At 52.7% G+C, this 15,715-nt stretch overlaps 1 protein-coding gene across 3 annotated transcripts in view; it reads left to right on the plus strand.

The window, feature by feature from the left end:
* Window positions 1-14,614, plus strand: part of ZNF710 (zinc finger protein 710) — a 63,474-nt gene extending 48,860 nt beyond the window's left edge. For all 3 annotated transcript variants that reach the window (XM_031691845.2, XM_072950774.1, XM_015252719.3), the window contains exons 2-5: window positions 2,945-4,433; window positions 7,335-7,526; window positions 8,017-8,191; window positions 11,906-14,614. In XM_031691845.2, coding sequence (XP_031547705.1) covers window positions 2,973-4,433; window positions 7,335-7,526; window positions 8,017-8,191; window positions 11,906-12,075 — 1,998 coding nt within the window. In that variant the 5' untranslated portion in view covers window positions 2,945-2,972 and the 3' untranslated portion in view covers window positions 12,076-14,614. The remainder of the gene's footprint in view (window positions 1-2,944; window positions 4,434-7,334; window positions 7,527-8,016; window positions 8,192-11,905) is intronic.
* The last annotated feature ends 1,101 nt before the right edge of the window (window positions 14,615-15,715 follow it).

Here is a 15,715-nt window from a genome sequence, read left to right on the forward strand (position 1 = left end):
CGAGCACTCAGTCATGGGAAGCTAGCTCTTCTGCCCAAGTCTGTGCTTAGTCATTGGCACCTCTGCGTCCCCTCACTTGAGCACAGACCCCTCGAGAGCAAGGACAGTGAGCAGGTCCCCGTTGACAACCAGGCACAGCTTCAATCCTCTTGCCCTAAAGTCAAACCTCGTGCCTGTTCCTATAGGAGGGGGACACCTGGTGGTCAAGGGCAGGTTCGCCTTGTACCTGCGGTCCTGATGTGAGCCTATGGAGTGGCCCCTATCACTCTTAGAAGGTCCCCCCTAACAGGGATGCAATATTACACGATTACCCTCCCTGTAGGGGGACCACACCAGACCTGTGCTCCAGCTCCTGCAGACATCTGCTGGCTGACTTTTTCACCAGCTCATCTGCCAATAAAGTGATATTAAGGGTTTCTTTGCTTCTGTTCCCTTCAGGTGCCAGAAGAGGGGTGGTGCTAGCACTGGGGCCAGGAGAAGAGCACGGGGGAGAGAACTAACATTTCCACTGCGGTCCTTGTCCCATCTCCTCACTACCCCAGGAGTCACTTCCTGCTCTGCAGAGATGAAACTGAGGCTCAGGATGAGACAGGATGTGCCTGAGCTAGGAAAGGGCATAGCGCAGGTTTGGATTCAGAATCTGGGGCCAAGTCCCGGCACAGGCTTCGCTACTGAGGCCCAGCCCCTCCCCTCCACTGACCCTGCCTTTGGGGAAGTCTAGAAAAAGTGCTGAGCTGCCTATTTTCTCAAGCCCACAGCAGACACAAGGGCAGCCGCTGGGTGCCGCTGCCGTGGGGGGCAGTGATGTTCCCCCCTCCACCGGGGGCTGCAGTGGGCACAGTGGCCTCCTCTGGACACCATGCGGGCAGGGACCTTCCTCATCCATCCTTCACCTCCAAGCACAGGGCCTGACCCATCATGGGGATTTAGCAGATATTTGTTGCACTAATCAGTGAATGAGTTCTCAGTCTCTGGAGGTTGTCGCAGAATTACCCACACCTTTGCTGAATTTGGGGCCCCAGAATGGAGAAATCTCTTAGCTCTGTGGTTTTCATTAGAAAAGGCTACTTCCAGAGATTTGGGCAGATTAAATAATAGTGGTCCTTTTCATTTGGTGAGGGCTTTATAATGAATTAACTAAGCCCCTTCATCTAAGCTGTGACCTCTGGGCTCTCACAACCCTTCCATGGGGAGGTGTTTCCATCCCCATTTTTGGATGGGGAAACTGAGATGCGGAAGTGATTCTGAATTGACTTTGCTTAGTCACTTGTATGTGACAGAGCTGGGACTTGAGGCCAAGATGCCTGACTCCCAGTTGAGTGCTCTTTCCAGCGGGGGTGGGAGGTGGGCTCTGAATCAGGTTTAGCTCCCCCCGCCGCCCCCAAGCCTGTTCCTGGCAGACCCTGTGTCAGAGGTTTCATTCCATCTGACCCCTTCCACGAGAGCTCTGCTTTAAGCTTAATAGTTTAATCTTTAGTGTCCGTTTCAAGGAGGCTAAATTCCTCTCTGGGGTATTTTATTTTTAGCCAGCTTCAGGAAGGGGAAGCTCCTCTGGCCTGTGGGGGTAGGGAGACACCATGCTGGGAGCTGGTTTCCTGAGGAAGGGCCGCCGCCGACCATGCACCTGACCCTGGCCCTGGGAGGAGAGCTCTTGAAGCAGGCAGGAGCCACCCCAGGCTTGTCTTTCCTCCTCCCTGTGGAGTGCCTGTGGTGTGCTGTAGTGTGCCGGGGGAGGGGGGTGGGGGGGTGGAGTGCAGTCTGATGAGTATCCTAGGCCAGCGAGGAGGCCCTCCCACGTCCGGGCCCACGGGGAGGGCTGGGAAGCCCCAGGAACCAGAGGAATTTGAGAGAAGCCTGGGGGGCTGCTGGGAGGAGCCAGGAGCTCGGCCAGGCTGGGGAAAGGGCAGCCTGGTGGGAGAATCCCTGTGCAAAGGCTGGGCTACACGGAGGGCACTGGTGCGGCCAGAGCTCCTAGGAAGGCAGGAAGCTGACGCACCCAGGATTTGAACTGGGACAGGTGGGATCACTGGCTTTTTTAGAAACACCTGTTGGATCAGAGAGCGTGGCTGTGAACCTGGGAACCAGTGTTACTGCATTCATTCCAGCCAGTTTTCTCAAACATGTTAGCCGTCACAGAGCTCTTCTTTCAAATGAGATCTTCTGTGGAATTCCAGTGTACAAATCAGACACGAGCTGTGTTTTAATCAGTATAAATTTAAGTATTTAAATGTCTAACATTTAGCTAATCAAGAACAATGATCTGTTGTGATAGACACAGTCATTTGGCATCAGGGCTGGTAGGTGGTAGCTGCTGTCTGACATCGGCCTCGGCACCTTATTTATTTTTGTGTGTTGCCTTGTTTTTGCCGAATATATATATTTTTAAAAACCAAAACACTTCATTTACATGGCCAAGCCATTACAAATGGTGACAGTTGTTTAACACCTCACTGTACAGTCTCAAATTCTATGCAAAATTAATTATACCTTGGCAACAAAGTCAGTGAGCCTACTGAATGTGTTGCAGGGATAGATTACATTTGGGTAGATGAGTCTTTAAAAATCAGTTTTCAAAGAAGCAGAATCTTTACTTTTTGCAATTTTGGATCCAATTTTTGAGGAACTTCTGAAGGACATGCTGAGCATAATTTGAGAACCACTAAGGAAATCCAACCTCCCTGTTTCACAGATGGGAAGACTGAGGCCAGCAAGGGGGCAAGGCTTACCAGGATCCCACAGGGAGATGGAGGAGATGGTCAGATACACAGAGGATGTCATTGTTCCCTGTCATTACAAGTATGTCCTGTTCCCGAGGCAGGAATAGAAAGACATCAGGGACAGACACACCCAAAACTGGCCAAGCCTTTGCTGAGTGTGTGTCTGTCTGTTGTCTGTCTGTGCAGCATTGAGCCGGCAGTGCTAATGTTCCCTTCTCCTCCTGCAGCGATGCTCTCCTAGCCAGCCGCCACGGGATGGAGGGCTTCATGGACTCAGGGACACAGACGGATGCCGTGGTGGTGCTGTCCTTGGCTCAGGCCGCTGTGCTGGGCCTGGTCTCAGAAAATGAGCTCTTTGGAGCTACCATAAGCGCCGAAGCCTTCTACCCAGACCTGGGGCCGGAGCTGTCTGGGGCAGCCCTCGGGGAGCCTGGGCCTCCGGGGCCTGACGTCTACCAGCTGGCCTGCAACGGGCGGGCCCTGGAGGAGCCGGCAGAGGAGGAGGTGCTGGAGGTGGAGGCAGCCTTTGAGAAGCACACCCGGCGGAAGACACGGCCCCCTGTGCGGCTGGTGCCCAAGGTCAAGTGTGAGAAAGTGGAGGAGGAGGAGGAGCAGGAGGTCTACGAGGTGTCCGTGCCTGGTGATGACAAGGATGCAGGTCCAGCAGAGGCCCCAGCTGAGGTGGCCAGTGGCGGCTGCGAGGCCCTGGTGCAGAGCAGTGCCGTCAAGATGATCGACCTCAGCGTCTTCAGCCGCAAGCCCCGGACGCTGCGGCACCTGCCCCGAACCCCGAGGCCAGAGCTGGACGTAGCCCCTTATGACCCCCACTTCCCTGACCCGGCCCGGGATGGCTTCCCCGAGCCCAGCATGGCACTGCCCGGGCCGGAGGCCTTGCCCGCAGAGTGTGGTTTTGAGCCGCCCCACTTGGCCCCACTGAGCGACCCCGAGGCCCCCACCATGGAGTCCCCGGAGCCCGTGAAGCCGGAGCAGGGCTTTGTGTGGCAGGAGGCAGGCGAGTTCGAGGCGGACGCGGCTGGCTCAACGGTGGAACGCCACAAGAAGGCCCAACTGGACCGGCTGGACATCAACGTGCAGATCGACGACTCGTACCTGGTGGAGGCTGGAGACCGGCAGAAGCGCTGGCAGTGCCGCATGTGTGAGAAGTCCTACACATCCAAGTACAACCTGGTGACGCACATCCTGGGCCACAACGGCATCAAGCCGCACTCGTGCCCGCACTGCAGCAAGCTCTTCAAGCAGCCCAGCCACTTGCAGACGCACCTGCTGACGCACCAGGGCACCCGGCCCCACAAGTGCCAGGTGTGCCAGAAGGCCTTCACTCAGACCAGCCACCTCAAGCGCCACATGCTGCTGCACTCGGAGGTCAAGCCCTACAGCTGCCACTTCTGTGGCCGCGGCTTTGCCTACCCCAGCGAGCTCAAGGCCCACGAAGTGAAGCATGAGAGCGGCCGCTGCCACGTCTGCGTCGAGTGTGGCCTGGACTTCTCCACCCTGACCCAGCTCAAGCGCCACCTGGCCTCCCACCAGGGCCCCACCCTCTACCAGTGCCTCGAGTGCGACAAGTCCTTCCACTACCGCAGCCAGCTGCAGAACCACATGCTCAAGCACCAGAACGTGCGGCCCTTCGTGTGCACGGAGTGCGGCATGGAGTTCAGCCAGATCCACCACCTCAAGCAGCACTCGCTCACCCACAAGGTGAGGACGCCTCCCCTGCAAGGCCTGGCCCCTGAGGCCTCCTCTCCCGCCCCGCTACCTCCCCCCCCCCCCCAGGGGCTTTGCCCCGGCCTGAGGCTGTGCCCTCTCCTGCCTTGCTTTCATCCAGCGCTTCCCAAAGTGCTGGATGAGATCATTTAGGTGGTGAACATTTCTTATTTTTATAGTTATTTTTATTTTGATGAATATTGGAAAAAATGTCATTGAAATTAGTTTTTTAAATAGTAAACCTTTATTTATTTAAAAACTTTAAAAATTGACTGTTTGAGGAACCCCTGCAGGACCCAGGGAGCACAGTTGGAGAATCACTGATTCTCTGTTTTATGGCTGGGAGGACCAAGGCCAGGACGCCACAAGGACGGGGAGGAGATGGTCAGAAGTACAGAAGGCTTCCTTTGCTCCTCGTGGTTACACAAGCATATCACAACCTGTGTGACTTCCTTTTAGGGGAAAGCTAAAAATATTTCATTTTAAAAGGAGATAGATGTAAGGAAAAATATTTGTTATGGAAAAGCACAATTGGTTCTGTAATATGATGAAATGAGGCAGAGTGGTTTGTGGTTTGTGAAGACGGAAGATACAGCCACACTGTTCCCATCCACTATGTCCCCAGGCATAACCTGGACCTCTCTTACCTTCCTCTTCCCTCCTTCAGGCCGCTGGCCATCCTGCCTTTCAGTCAACGTCACCTTCCTTTGAGAGGCCCTTACTTCCAGGCAGGGGGACTGAGTTCTCTCAGGTCCCATAGCCCCATTCTGGCACTTGGCCGTCCATAGCTGCAGCCCCAAATCCAACCAACTTCATACTTTGAAGATGAAAGCGCACAGAGCTTCCTCTCTCCGGAGGTAGAGGTAGCCTTAGAGATACTGCAGGACAATCTTGTGTCCTCATCTCTCACAGTGGACACGACAGTGAGTGGGGGAGCAACAGCCTGCCAGGCCGAGAGTCCAGCCTTCCCCAGCCCAGGGGACTGTTTCTGCTAGAGCGGAGATGGTTTGTAGGTTTCATTGCAGATGCGCCTCCATTCAATTGGTGTCAATTGGTGTCACTACCTAGAGTGTAATGTTAAGAAGGATTCTGAAGCCGAACCTGGGCTGGGCTATAAAACTAGATGATTGATTATTTATGCCTGCAGGGGGTGAGAGTGGAGAGTGATAAGTATATGTGCTATATATTTGCCATCTTTCTCCTCTACTAGGAGACTTTAAAATCCCCACAAGTCCACAGTGTTAAAAGATAAATAATACTGTGAAGAAAAGGGGGAAAGCAAAAATCAAAGGCTAATAGACACAACATTGTAAAATGACTATGACTCAATAAAAAAAGTTAAAAAAAATCAAAGGCTAATAAAATTGAAAACATTCCCATTAGCAGCCTAAATTTGTAGGATGTGCGTATCATGCACTTATATAGAGAGCTCCCAAAGGCAGGGCCCCCTGGTGGTCATACATGTCATCTTCGCTGTGTCAAGCAAGCACACAAGACAGGAGACAGCCCCTGTCGGCTAAGAGAAATAGAATCAGGAACCATTAAATTATAAAGCAAAACTTTACCAATCAAGCGGTTGGGACAGCAGCTGTGACCACAGAAATGTGTCAGTCCCACTGAAATTCTACTAAATTACTAGGTTTCTAGGAAAGAGTTCAGCTCCCAACTTTGGTTCTCACATTCCTCCCCAGACAATACACTGGGTCTCCTGTGCACACAGCACCTTGTCCTGCTCTGGGGGGTCACCTCCAGACCATGGTAAAGCATGTAAAACCAAACCAGAGGGTTTTCCCTTGGAATCTTTTTTTTTTAAGGGGGAGGTAATTGGATTTATTTATTTTTGGAGGAGGCGCTGGGGATTGAACCCAGGACCTTGATGCATGCTAAGCATGCCCTCTACCATGTGAGCTATACCCTCCTCCCATCCCTTCGAATCTCTGTCTTCTGGGGCTGAGTTCCCCCAAGTTTATCATTGATAAGGATCACCGGGGGAACCTGTTGGGATTAAAAATCCCTGAGCTTGCTGGATCAGAATTTCCAGGCAGGGGTCTGAGAGGCTGTATGTTCAATAAGAACTACAGTTGGTTCTTAATCACCAGGGAAGCTTGGAATACACTCTCGGAGGTCAGTGGATGGGCTTCCAATTTCAAGAACTCTTTAAATTCTACACAGATCTTTGTGTTTGTCATTTTTCCTGGGGTTCCTATACCTTTAGTCATACTCTCAAAGGGGCCTGTGAACCAAAAAGACCACTGAGAAACAGCACTGAGGTGAAAAACATATACATACATCTTAATCCAAGGAAGCCATCCAGACCACCAGGCTATGGATGTGTCTTCTTGACCACAGGCCCTTCGTGCCTGGTAGAGTGCTGGCTTGTAGCAGGTGCCTGGTATATGGTTGCTGAATGAATGAATGAGCAAACGAACACGTTTGCCTTGGTGTGCTGATACAGACCTACCGAAGGCTCTTTTTTTTTTTAAGTTTTGTTGTTGTTTGGTGGGGGAGCAGTAGTTAGGTTTATTTATTTTTAGAGGAGGCGCTGGGGGTTGATCCCAGGACCTTGTGCATGTTAAGCATGTGCTCTACCACTTGAGCTGTACCCTCCCCCGAGACCTACAGGTTTACCTACCCTGCCAGGCAGGAGACAACAGGTGTGTGGATTTGAACAATACGACCCAGCCAATCTCTGCCTATCACTGGAAGGCTTCCCAGAGTCAGTGGTTCTGCCCTAGCCACTCCCAGTGGTTTCAAACAAGCGGCACCTGTTTGGAACGTCCCCAGGAAGTCCTTTCCTAGAAGTGTACGCACACTCTGACGCTGTGGTCCCTGTGCACACACTTGGAGAGCCTGTGTCCATTGTGTGGCCCTGACCATCGCTCCCACCCACTACAGGGTGTGAAGGAGTTCAAGTGCGAGGTGTGCGGCCGGGAGTTCACCCTGCAGGCGAACATGAAGCGGCACATGCTGATCCACACCAGCGTTCGGCCCTACCAGTGCCACATCTGCTTCAAGACCTTCGTGCAGAAGCAGACCCTCAAGACCCACATGATTGTACACTCGCCCGTGAAGCCATTCAAATGCAAGGTACCAGGCCCTCGGACCTCAAGGCAGGACTTGCCCACAGGTGGCCCTGGCTCAGCATGATGGCAGCAGCAGAGACCCAGTGTGGGCAAGGGAGCCCTGTTTGGGTGAAACTGCCTGGGCTCTGGGGGTTGGGTGGGTGATGGGGGTTCCATTGTACAAGCTACTGCTATTGTTTTTTGAGGGTCGGAGGAGGGGATGAAGGTCACAGTGCAGCCACAGGGGAAGAGCCTAGGCCTGGGACTCAGTGCAGTCAGAGATTTGAGCCCTGGGTTTCTGACAACTCCAGCTCAGGGAACGTGGGGCAGACCCACAGGAACAGTGACCAGCAAGGAGTGGCTTAGTCCTCTGCCTCTTGGGGTTACATAGAGAAGACAAAGTGAGTACTGTCCACAGCAGATGGGATTCCAGCCCAGCCCTGGAGGTGGGAGTGGCTGGGGGTCTGGGGAGGGCGGGCTCCCCAGGCTGATGAGGCTGGGTTGGTGTGTTCCAGGTGTGTGGGAAGTCCTTCAACCGCATGTACAACCTGCTGGGCCATATGCACCTGCACGCGGGCAGCAAACCCTTCAAGTGCCCCTACTGCTCCAGCAAGTTTAACCTCAAGGGCAACCTGAGCCGGCACATGAAGGTCAAGCACGGCGTCATGGACATCGGCCTGGACAGCCAAGGTGGGTGGGCCACACACAGTGGACGGAGCAGGAGCGGTACTGTCATGGCACACTCAGGAGCCTCCTGTCCAGTTAGGGGCGTGGGGAGGCTGGCCAGGCCTGAGGCCTCGTTGGGGTGGGCTCAGGTCTGGAGAGGGGGCACCCTGGAGGACCACCATGGTGATAATGATGAGATATTTATGTGCTCTTCAAAGGACTTACGTGGGCTCACATAAACAATAAAAATAATATTTGTTGAGTGCTGTGTGCCAAGCCTTTATTAACTCACATGACCCTCACAGGGAGGTTGGCTCAGTTATCACCATTTTACAGATGCAGACACTGAAGGACAGAGAAGTTAGGTAACTCATACAAGATCATTGCTGAGATGACATTTAAAAAACAAATCGATGGGAAAGAAATTAACAAAAGGGAAAATGGCAACTGGAAAGATAAGGGAGAGCCAGGTGAGGTTACAACTCCAAGTTCCCCAGTGGAATGTCCTAGGGGCATGCAGAGGGCTCTGAGCTTCCCAGTAGCCAAGGCAAAAAGTGTAATACAATCAGTCACACTCTTCATAGTGCCAGTCAGAGAATGTAGCCATGTTCTCAGAAGGGTCCTCACCTCTGCAGTTGGTGGAGTTTTCATTGGCTGTTTGTTATAGCATCTCTGCATGTGATAGCCTCTCCCCACAATGCTGGTCAGTAGCAGAACTTCAGTCTCTCTGGCCTCCTTATGGGAAGCACTTTAAGGTCTTACAGGAAAGAGAGGCCAACGGCACTTTAGGAAGGCTCCTTGTATAGTCTGGAGCTATTTGAATTTCTGTGCTCCTTCTGAGACAACTAGCTGGGAATGTACCGTGCAATATCGAGTGAGTTGATTTGCCATATGAGATTGCTCACTAGGAGTCAATCAGATGCTGGGGAGTGGCAGCAATAACCCTGATTTGGTTTGGGAGCAGCTGACCAGTGAATGGCCCAGGTTTTCTGGCAGAAACAGGTATCATCAGTTTTCCATTCTTGTGGAATGAAACCATATTGACTGCACGTAGCCCCTTCTTACTCAAAATGTGGTTGTAGGACCAGCAGTGTTGGCATCACCTGGGATCTTGCCAGAAATGCAGACTCAGCTCCACCCCAGACGAGCTGAATCAGGATCCATATTTGAAAAACATTCCCAGGTGATTTGTTTGCACCAGAAAATCTGAAAAGCATTGACTAAAGTGATAGTTTTCAAACTTGAGTGAGGGAGCATGAGAATCAGAGGGCTTGTTAAAATAAATTGCTGGGCCCCACCCTTCAAGCTCTTGATTCTGTAGGTCTCAGGTGGGGTCAGATAATTTGCATTTCCAACAAGTTCCCAGGTCAAACCAAAGCTGCTGGTCTGGACTCACTTTGAGAACCTCTAATCTAGGCTCTAGAGAACTGCTTCTCAAACTTGGCTGCACATTTGAATCACCTGGAGAATTTTTGAAATGCTGATGCCTGAGTCTCAACCACAGAGGTTCGAGTTGATCTGGTTGGTGGCCCAGGATCCAGATTTTTTTAAGCACTTCAGGTAATTCTATGTGCGGTAGAGTTTGAGAGCCAATACTCTAGTGGACCTGCCAGGAGCTAACCCACCAGGAGGGACCAGAGCAGGATTAGTCCTTTTGGAAGTAGCTGTCCCTGCACAACTTGCTTCCAGGAGGTGGTTAAGACATAAGCTCTTTCCTTCTGAGGTCAGTAACCAGGGGTGCATAGGATTGCTTTCTTTCTGACTGTACCAGATGACAGAAAGTAAAGCAGGAATTGGCATGGGAATGGCTGGGGCCCAGGTCCGCCCGCCACTCACATATAACCTTGGTCTAAGAAGCTCAGGCTTGACACTTGTGCAGGAGGAAGGCAGCATACATTCTAGGTGGAATCACCAAATAAACTATAGGACTGTAATTTGGGGGATAGGTCAGTGTCCTTGTAAAAGATGGTACAGATTATTATTCCCTGGGGCCAACTGGACAGGACCAATAGAGTTAATAAAGATAAAGGGAGGTTGCAAGGGTAACAGATACAGAGATAGAAATTGTCCCACGGTCTTTATTTACCTTGTTTTTAATCAACTATATGATATGAAGGTGTGGCACTAGGATCTGAGGAAGAAACAGCCTAGGGTCTATAAGGTTCAGTACAGTTGGCCTTGTTTTATAAAGTCAGAAAGACTTACAGTGTGTCAGATGCTATGGGCACAAGTAACAGACACCCCATTCAGACGGGCTTTAACAATAAGGAAATAGATTAAGAAATGACTTCAAGTCCAGGCTATCTTCAGAGTTGGCTCATTCAGCCCCTCAACAATGACATCAGATGAGGCTCCCTCTATCTGTCCAAAAGAATTAGCTGTGATTTTCCTCATGGTTGCAGAATAGCTGCCAGTGGCCTTCAGGGCAATATGCTTCTTTAGTTAACCTCCATTGGAAGAGTAAGAGCCTGCTCCCCTTTCCTCTGTGAAACCAATGAGAGCATTCTAAGAACTCACTAGCGGGCCTTTCCTCATGATTCATTGGCCAGAATTGGGTCCCATGCCAATCCTGAGCCACTCATTGGCAAGGAGCAGGATTAGTCTTAGACTAGTGGTTCTCAACTGGGGGTGAGTTTGCCCCCCAGGGGACACTTGGCCATGTCTAGAGACATTTGGTTGTCACAACTGGGATGATGCTACTGGCATCTAGATAGTAGAGGCCAAACATTCTACAATACGCAGGACAGTCCCCCACAACAAAGAATTATGGCCCAAGACGTTAACGCCAAGGTTAGAAAACCCTGCCTGAGATTTATCAGGGCTACGTACACCTGGGCTGGGGTCCATTTCTCCCTAAAACACATCGCACTTCCTAGGTGGACAGGGACAGGATACATATTGAGAGGCTCAGCCACAGTCGCTGCCAGCCAGTCTCCCAGTGTCCCCAGATCATATCCCGGGCTTCCCTCCCTCCATAGCTCATTGGAAGGCAGTCCCACCCAGGCCTCCTCTGTGAAGTTTTCCATCTGGCTTTTACTCCAATAGTAAGAGCTTTATAATAAGATTTCAATTTGCTAAAATTATAAGAGGCCTCTGAAGAGTTTTTGTCTTTGTTAACCTACCTTGGGTGTTTGTTGGGCTTTGGAAAACAAGGCCTGAGGATACCACTGGGTGGAGATGAGAGGAGAGACAGATCCCTTCAGCCATTTGAGGCAGAGCAGCACAGTGGATCAAAATAACAGCGCCTGCTGGGTGCCCTCTGGCAAGTTGATTAGCCTCTCTGAACTTCCTTTTGAGCTCCTAAGTGGGATTGCTGTGAGCATTCATGAGACAGTATATGTGAAGTGCCTGGCATACAGTAGGTGCCAAATGAGTGGTGTTGCAGACATGATTTAGCACAGGAGGCTTTCATATGGCAGAGGGGACCAATGAGAAACATCGCAGAGGATAAATAAGTAGGGCTTAGTGACTTAGGTGGGTGTGAAGCATGACCCTAAGAAGGGTTTAAGTCCAGGCCTGTACCCACCCGGCACACACACAGTTTTAAGGTTCAGGTCCAGCAACCCATCTGAGAAGCCACAGGCGTTGGAGGCCTCCAAGAGCAGGAGGGCAGAGGAGGCAGCTGAGTCTGCTGGAAGCAATGACTGGGAAGTCCTTGCTTTAGTTCCCCTCCCTGTGTGGGAGTGACTGGCTCTTGCCCCAGGTGGCGTCCAGACCTAACTGTGCCCTCCCTTGCAGACCCCATGATGGAGCTGACCGGCCCCGACCCCTCCGAGCTCGACAGCCAGCAGGAGATGGAGGACTTCGAGGAGAACGCCTATGCCTACGCCGGCGTGGACAGCAGCGCCGAGGCCAGTGTCCTCACCGAACAGGCCATGAAAGAGATGGCCTACTACAATGTGCTATAGCACAAGCCGGGCCGCCCAGAACGGGGCGAGGAGGGCGTGGGGCGTGGGGGGAGACCCCTGTGCTGCGGGCTGCACCTCCTGCAGCTGAGAAACGAGCTACTGCCCCACTGTCCCGAGCCCTCCCCTCCCACTCAGTTATTTGCACCACTGGGGACTTTTAGACCAAGTGGAGACTGTACTACTGGCCTCAGCTGTGAACCCGGCACCGGCCCCAGGCATTCTAGGGAAGGAAGGGTAACACGGGAGGCCCAGGTCTGGGTCTCTCTGGCCTGCTGCTCTGGGAGGGCAGGAGAAATGCAGATGGGGGCCATTTGGAGACAGGTCACAAGGGCACAGGTTCTCAAGTCTCTCCAGGCCCAGCAGAGCTGGGGCAGCCAGTGAGGGCAGGGCCATCCTGGCAGCTCCTCAGGGGTCCTGTCACTGGAGGAAGAGATCTCTTGAGCCATGCCCCGTTTTCCCTCTGGACCACCTCCTGCCTCTAGGGATGTTTTAGCTCTTGTGCTGGTCAGCACTGCCCCCCTCAACCCCAACTAGCCCCTGGACTGGGAAGCGCCCAGGCCCCAGAGTCCCCTTCCCACCCTGTCCATGGACAGCTCGGCAGGGCCCTCTGCCTTCTACCTCCTGGTGCCTCCCACGCTCTCCTCCAGCCAGGTGTGCATGCGGCCCCAGTCCTGGCTTTAGGAAAGTGGGGTGTAGCCCAACTCCCAGCTACCGTCCTCTCCAGCCAACCCCCTGAAAGCCCCCATCTTACATCCCTATTTGGAGGTAGGTGTCCCTAAAGTGGATTTCAACAATCATCCAGTTCTGCCTCGAACTGGGGCAGGGTTCCCCCACAAAGCCAGGGCATGCCTTCAGTCAGGCACACACTAACAAAGACAGATGAAGGCCCCCCTGGAGTGAGGGGGCAGGGCATGGTGAAGGGGCCACTGGGGACCAAGAGGGGCTGTCCTCAAGGACACCCTATATGGGGGGAAGGGGGACTGGAGTTTTTCTCTTATTTAAGGACTAACAAGTATCCATTTTGAGGGTGGGGATAGCCAACAGTCAGCAGGGTCCCGGGAAGAGCAACATATTTAAAAAGGAAAATGAAGACCATAGAGAAGAAAAAAAAATTTTTTTTTTTGAGCAAATGGGGCTATTTTGAAGGTAATTTATTTTTTTCTTTCCAGCTGTGTCACCTATTTTTTTCTGACGGAGATGATTTTCTTTTTCCCAGCGGAAGCTCTCTTGTGTGCTTTGCGTGCTTTGTGCCTCCCGGACCAAGAGCCGCCTGGCTGGACTCGGGCTCGGAGGGGATTGTAGGTCTGGCCCTGGGGGTGCAGCTGCTGGCAGGGAGCCTCAGGAGGCCAGGGTGAGGCAGGAGGAGGCAGAGCCCGGCAGGCCCTCCAGCCCCTCAGGCCAGTGACTCACTGCACCACCCAGGAGTGGCCAGGGCCACTGACTCCCCTCGCCCACGGCTCATTCCCTCGCTTGCCCGCTCTCATCCCCTGTCCCCACGCCATCTCCTGCCCCCGAACTGAAGACTGCAGGCCCAGGGCAGTGAACGAACACATTCAGGAATGCTAGGGCACCCAGACTCCCAGCCACTTGCCTCCTGAGGCCTCCAAGGGGAGGAGCAGGCAGGGCCATTCCCAAAGGCATGGGAGGTAAGGCCACCAGCTTCAGCCCAGAACCAGGAGGCAGGGAGCGGCTGAGGAGGAGGTGCCAATTTGAAATGCAGCTATCCCCAAGGCTGTACCTTAGGACCAAGCCAGGCCTCAGGGTGGCTGAGATCAGGACCGATGGGAGGACAAGGTAGCCTTGGGATCAGGCAGCCAGCTGCCCCTTCCTTCTCTGCCAGAGTTCATGCTAAGCAGCAAATGAAAGGGCTGGGGGCTCACGGAAGCCTCTCCCCAGATGTGGCTCCTAGACCCCGAGGCCCCCCAGCCTCCCAGGTGCCCGCCATGATGACCCTCAGGTGGCAGTGACCCCCGTCACTGTAGAAGACATTTTCTCCTGCTGAGCAGAAGCATCATCCCCTGCAAACTACCTCTTCCCACGTCTTTCTCCCCTGGTACCAAAAAGAAGCCTGTACCTCCTCCTCCTCCTCTTTCCTGCCAGTGCAGTGGCCTTGGTCTTGGAAACCCATGGGAGAAGGTCTGGCCCCAGGGTGGGGCTCTCTCTTCCCCCAGCCCCACCATCAGCACCAGCCCTCTGCGAGGTTCCATACTTGAACGCCTCCCCCTCTGCCCTGTGCCTTGGACCTGGGCAAGGCTGAGAGAAGGAAACAGCACAACTCACAATTTGAGCTGGGGGGTGGTCTCGGCAAGGCTCCTGTCCTCACCCCCCCACCCCCACCTTTTCAAAAGAGGCGTGCGGCCTCTCTGGTGACTTGGAAACTCCTGGACAAATTCCATTCTAACTTATTTTGACATGTATACAAACCAACTGTTTAGAAATTCCACTTGTGCAAAGCCCTACTGTGTTTTTATGTTCCTGTTTAAAAGAGACGTTTACTTAGCAATAATTATAAATAAATGAATATTCTTTAGTGAGGTGACTGCGAGTGCTTCCTTCCATGGTTCTTGGGAGCCTAGTCCTCACCCTTCCCCTGGAAGGAACTCCTTATAAGTCTTAACTCTCCAGGGGCCTGGAGGAGACCCAGACCTTCCTTAGCAATGGAATGACCACCTGCAGGGCTCCAAGCCCAGGAGAAAGGGGCACAGGCCAAGGCACCAGAATTCCCACCACTTGCAGAGAAAAGCCACTTCCTCACCAACAGGCCACCAGGACAGAAGCCAGCTCATGATGCCAGCGTGGGCTTCAGAGGCTGTGCCTTCTGGGGCACTGTCAGGCCTTTGCTACTGATGGGGAGGAAGGGCCCGGAAACCTTAAGCTTCCCCCTCCAACCAGGAGTTGGGCCCAGCAGAGCCAGCACACCAGCTTTTCTTTCTAAAGCGCTGGGAGTGCAGTGACTGAGAAAAGAGTGGTCTTAGAACAGAAGGCAGCTGTCAGTGGAGGTGGGTAGCCACATCCCATCTCAAAGCTACCAAGACTCCCAACTGTCTGGTTTCAGGAGCCCACCCAAATGTGGGAAGTGGACTTTGGGTTGCCAGGTATTTGCTTTATCGAGTCAAAATGATACAACTCCTGTCCGGAACACTTTAACACTGCAAGTAGAATATAATCCCTGCATAAAGGATAGCCCTTTAAATTGGATCTGTTAGCTTTATAGAAACTTTTATTAACTTACTTTTCTAGTTTTGCCAAAGAATAGGGAAGAGGAACCCAAGTCCAGGACCCACTGGCCTGGACCACATGGGGGCCTCCACTCTCACTCCCAATCCTGGCCTGGACCACATGGGGGCCTCCACTCTCACTCCCAATCCTGAGCCCCAGGCAGCCATGGAGATGAGAACTGAGGCGGCTACTGGGTGGGACCTATTCTGAGGACCAAGCAATGAGCAAAAACGGAGGTCTGCATGTGTTTGGATTAAAACCAGCAAAGGAAAATAAATGAAAATATAACCAGGATCTATCGGGAAGTGACAACAATCCTAAAGTGGAGAAGAGGACATAGAACCAGATCATGCTGGGGAACTCCAGGGAATCCGTCTTCCCCCCGGGGGGGCCTTCAGACTGGACAGAGGCCTGCTGTTCC

This window comes from Vicugna pacos, chromosome 27 (genome assembly GCF_048564905.1).
Source record: "Vicugna pacos chromosome 27, VicPac4, whole genome shotgun sequence".
Classification (NCBI taxonomy): domain Eukaryota; kingdom Metazoa; phylum Chordata; class Mammalia; order Artiodactyla; family Camelidae; genus Vicugna; species Vicugna pacos.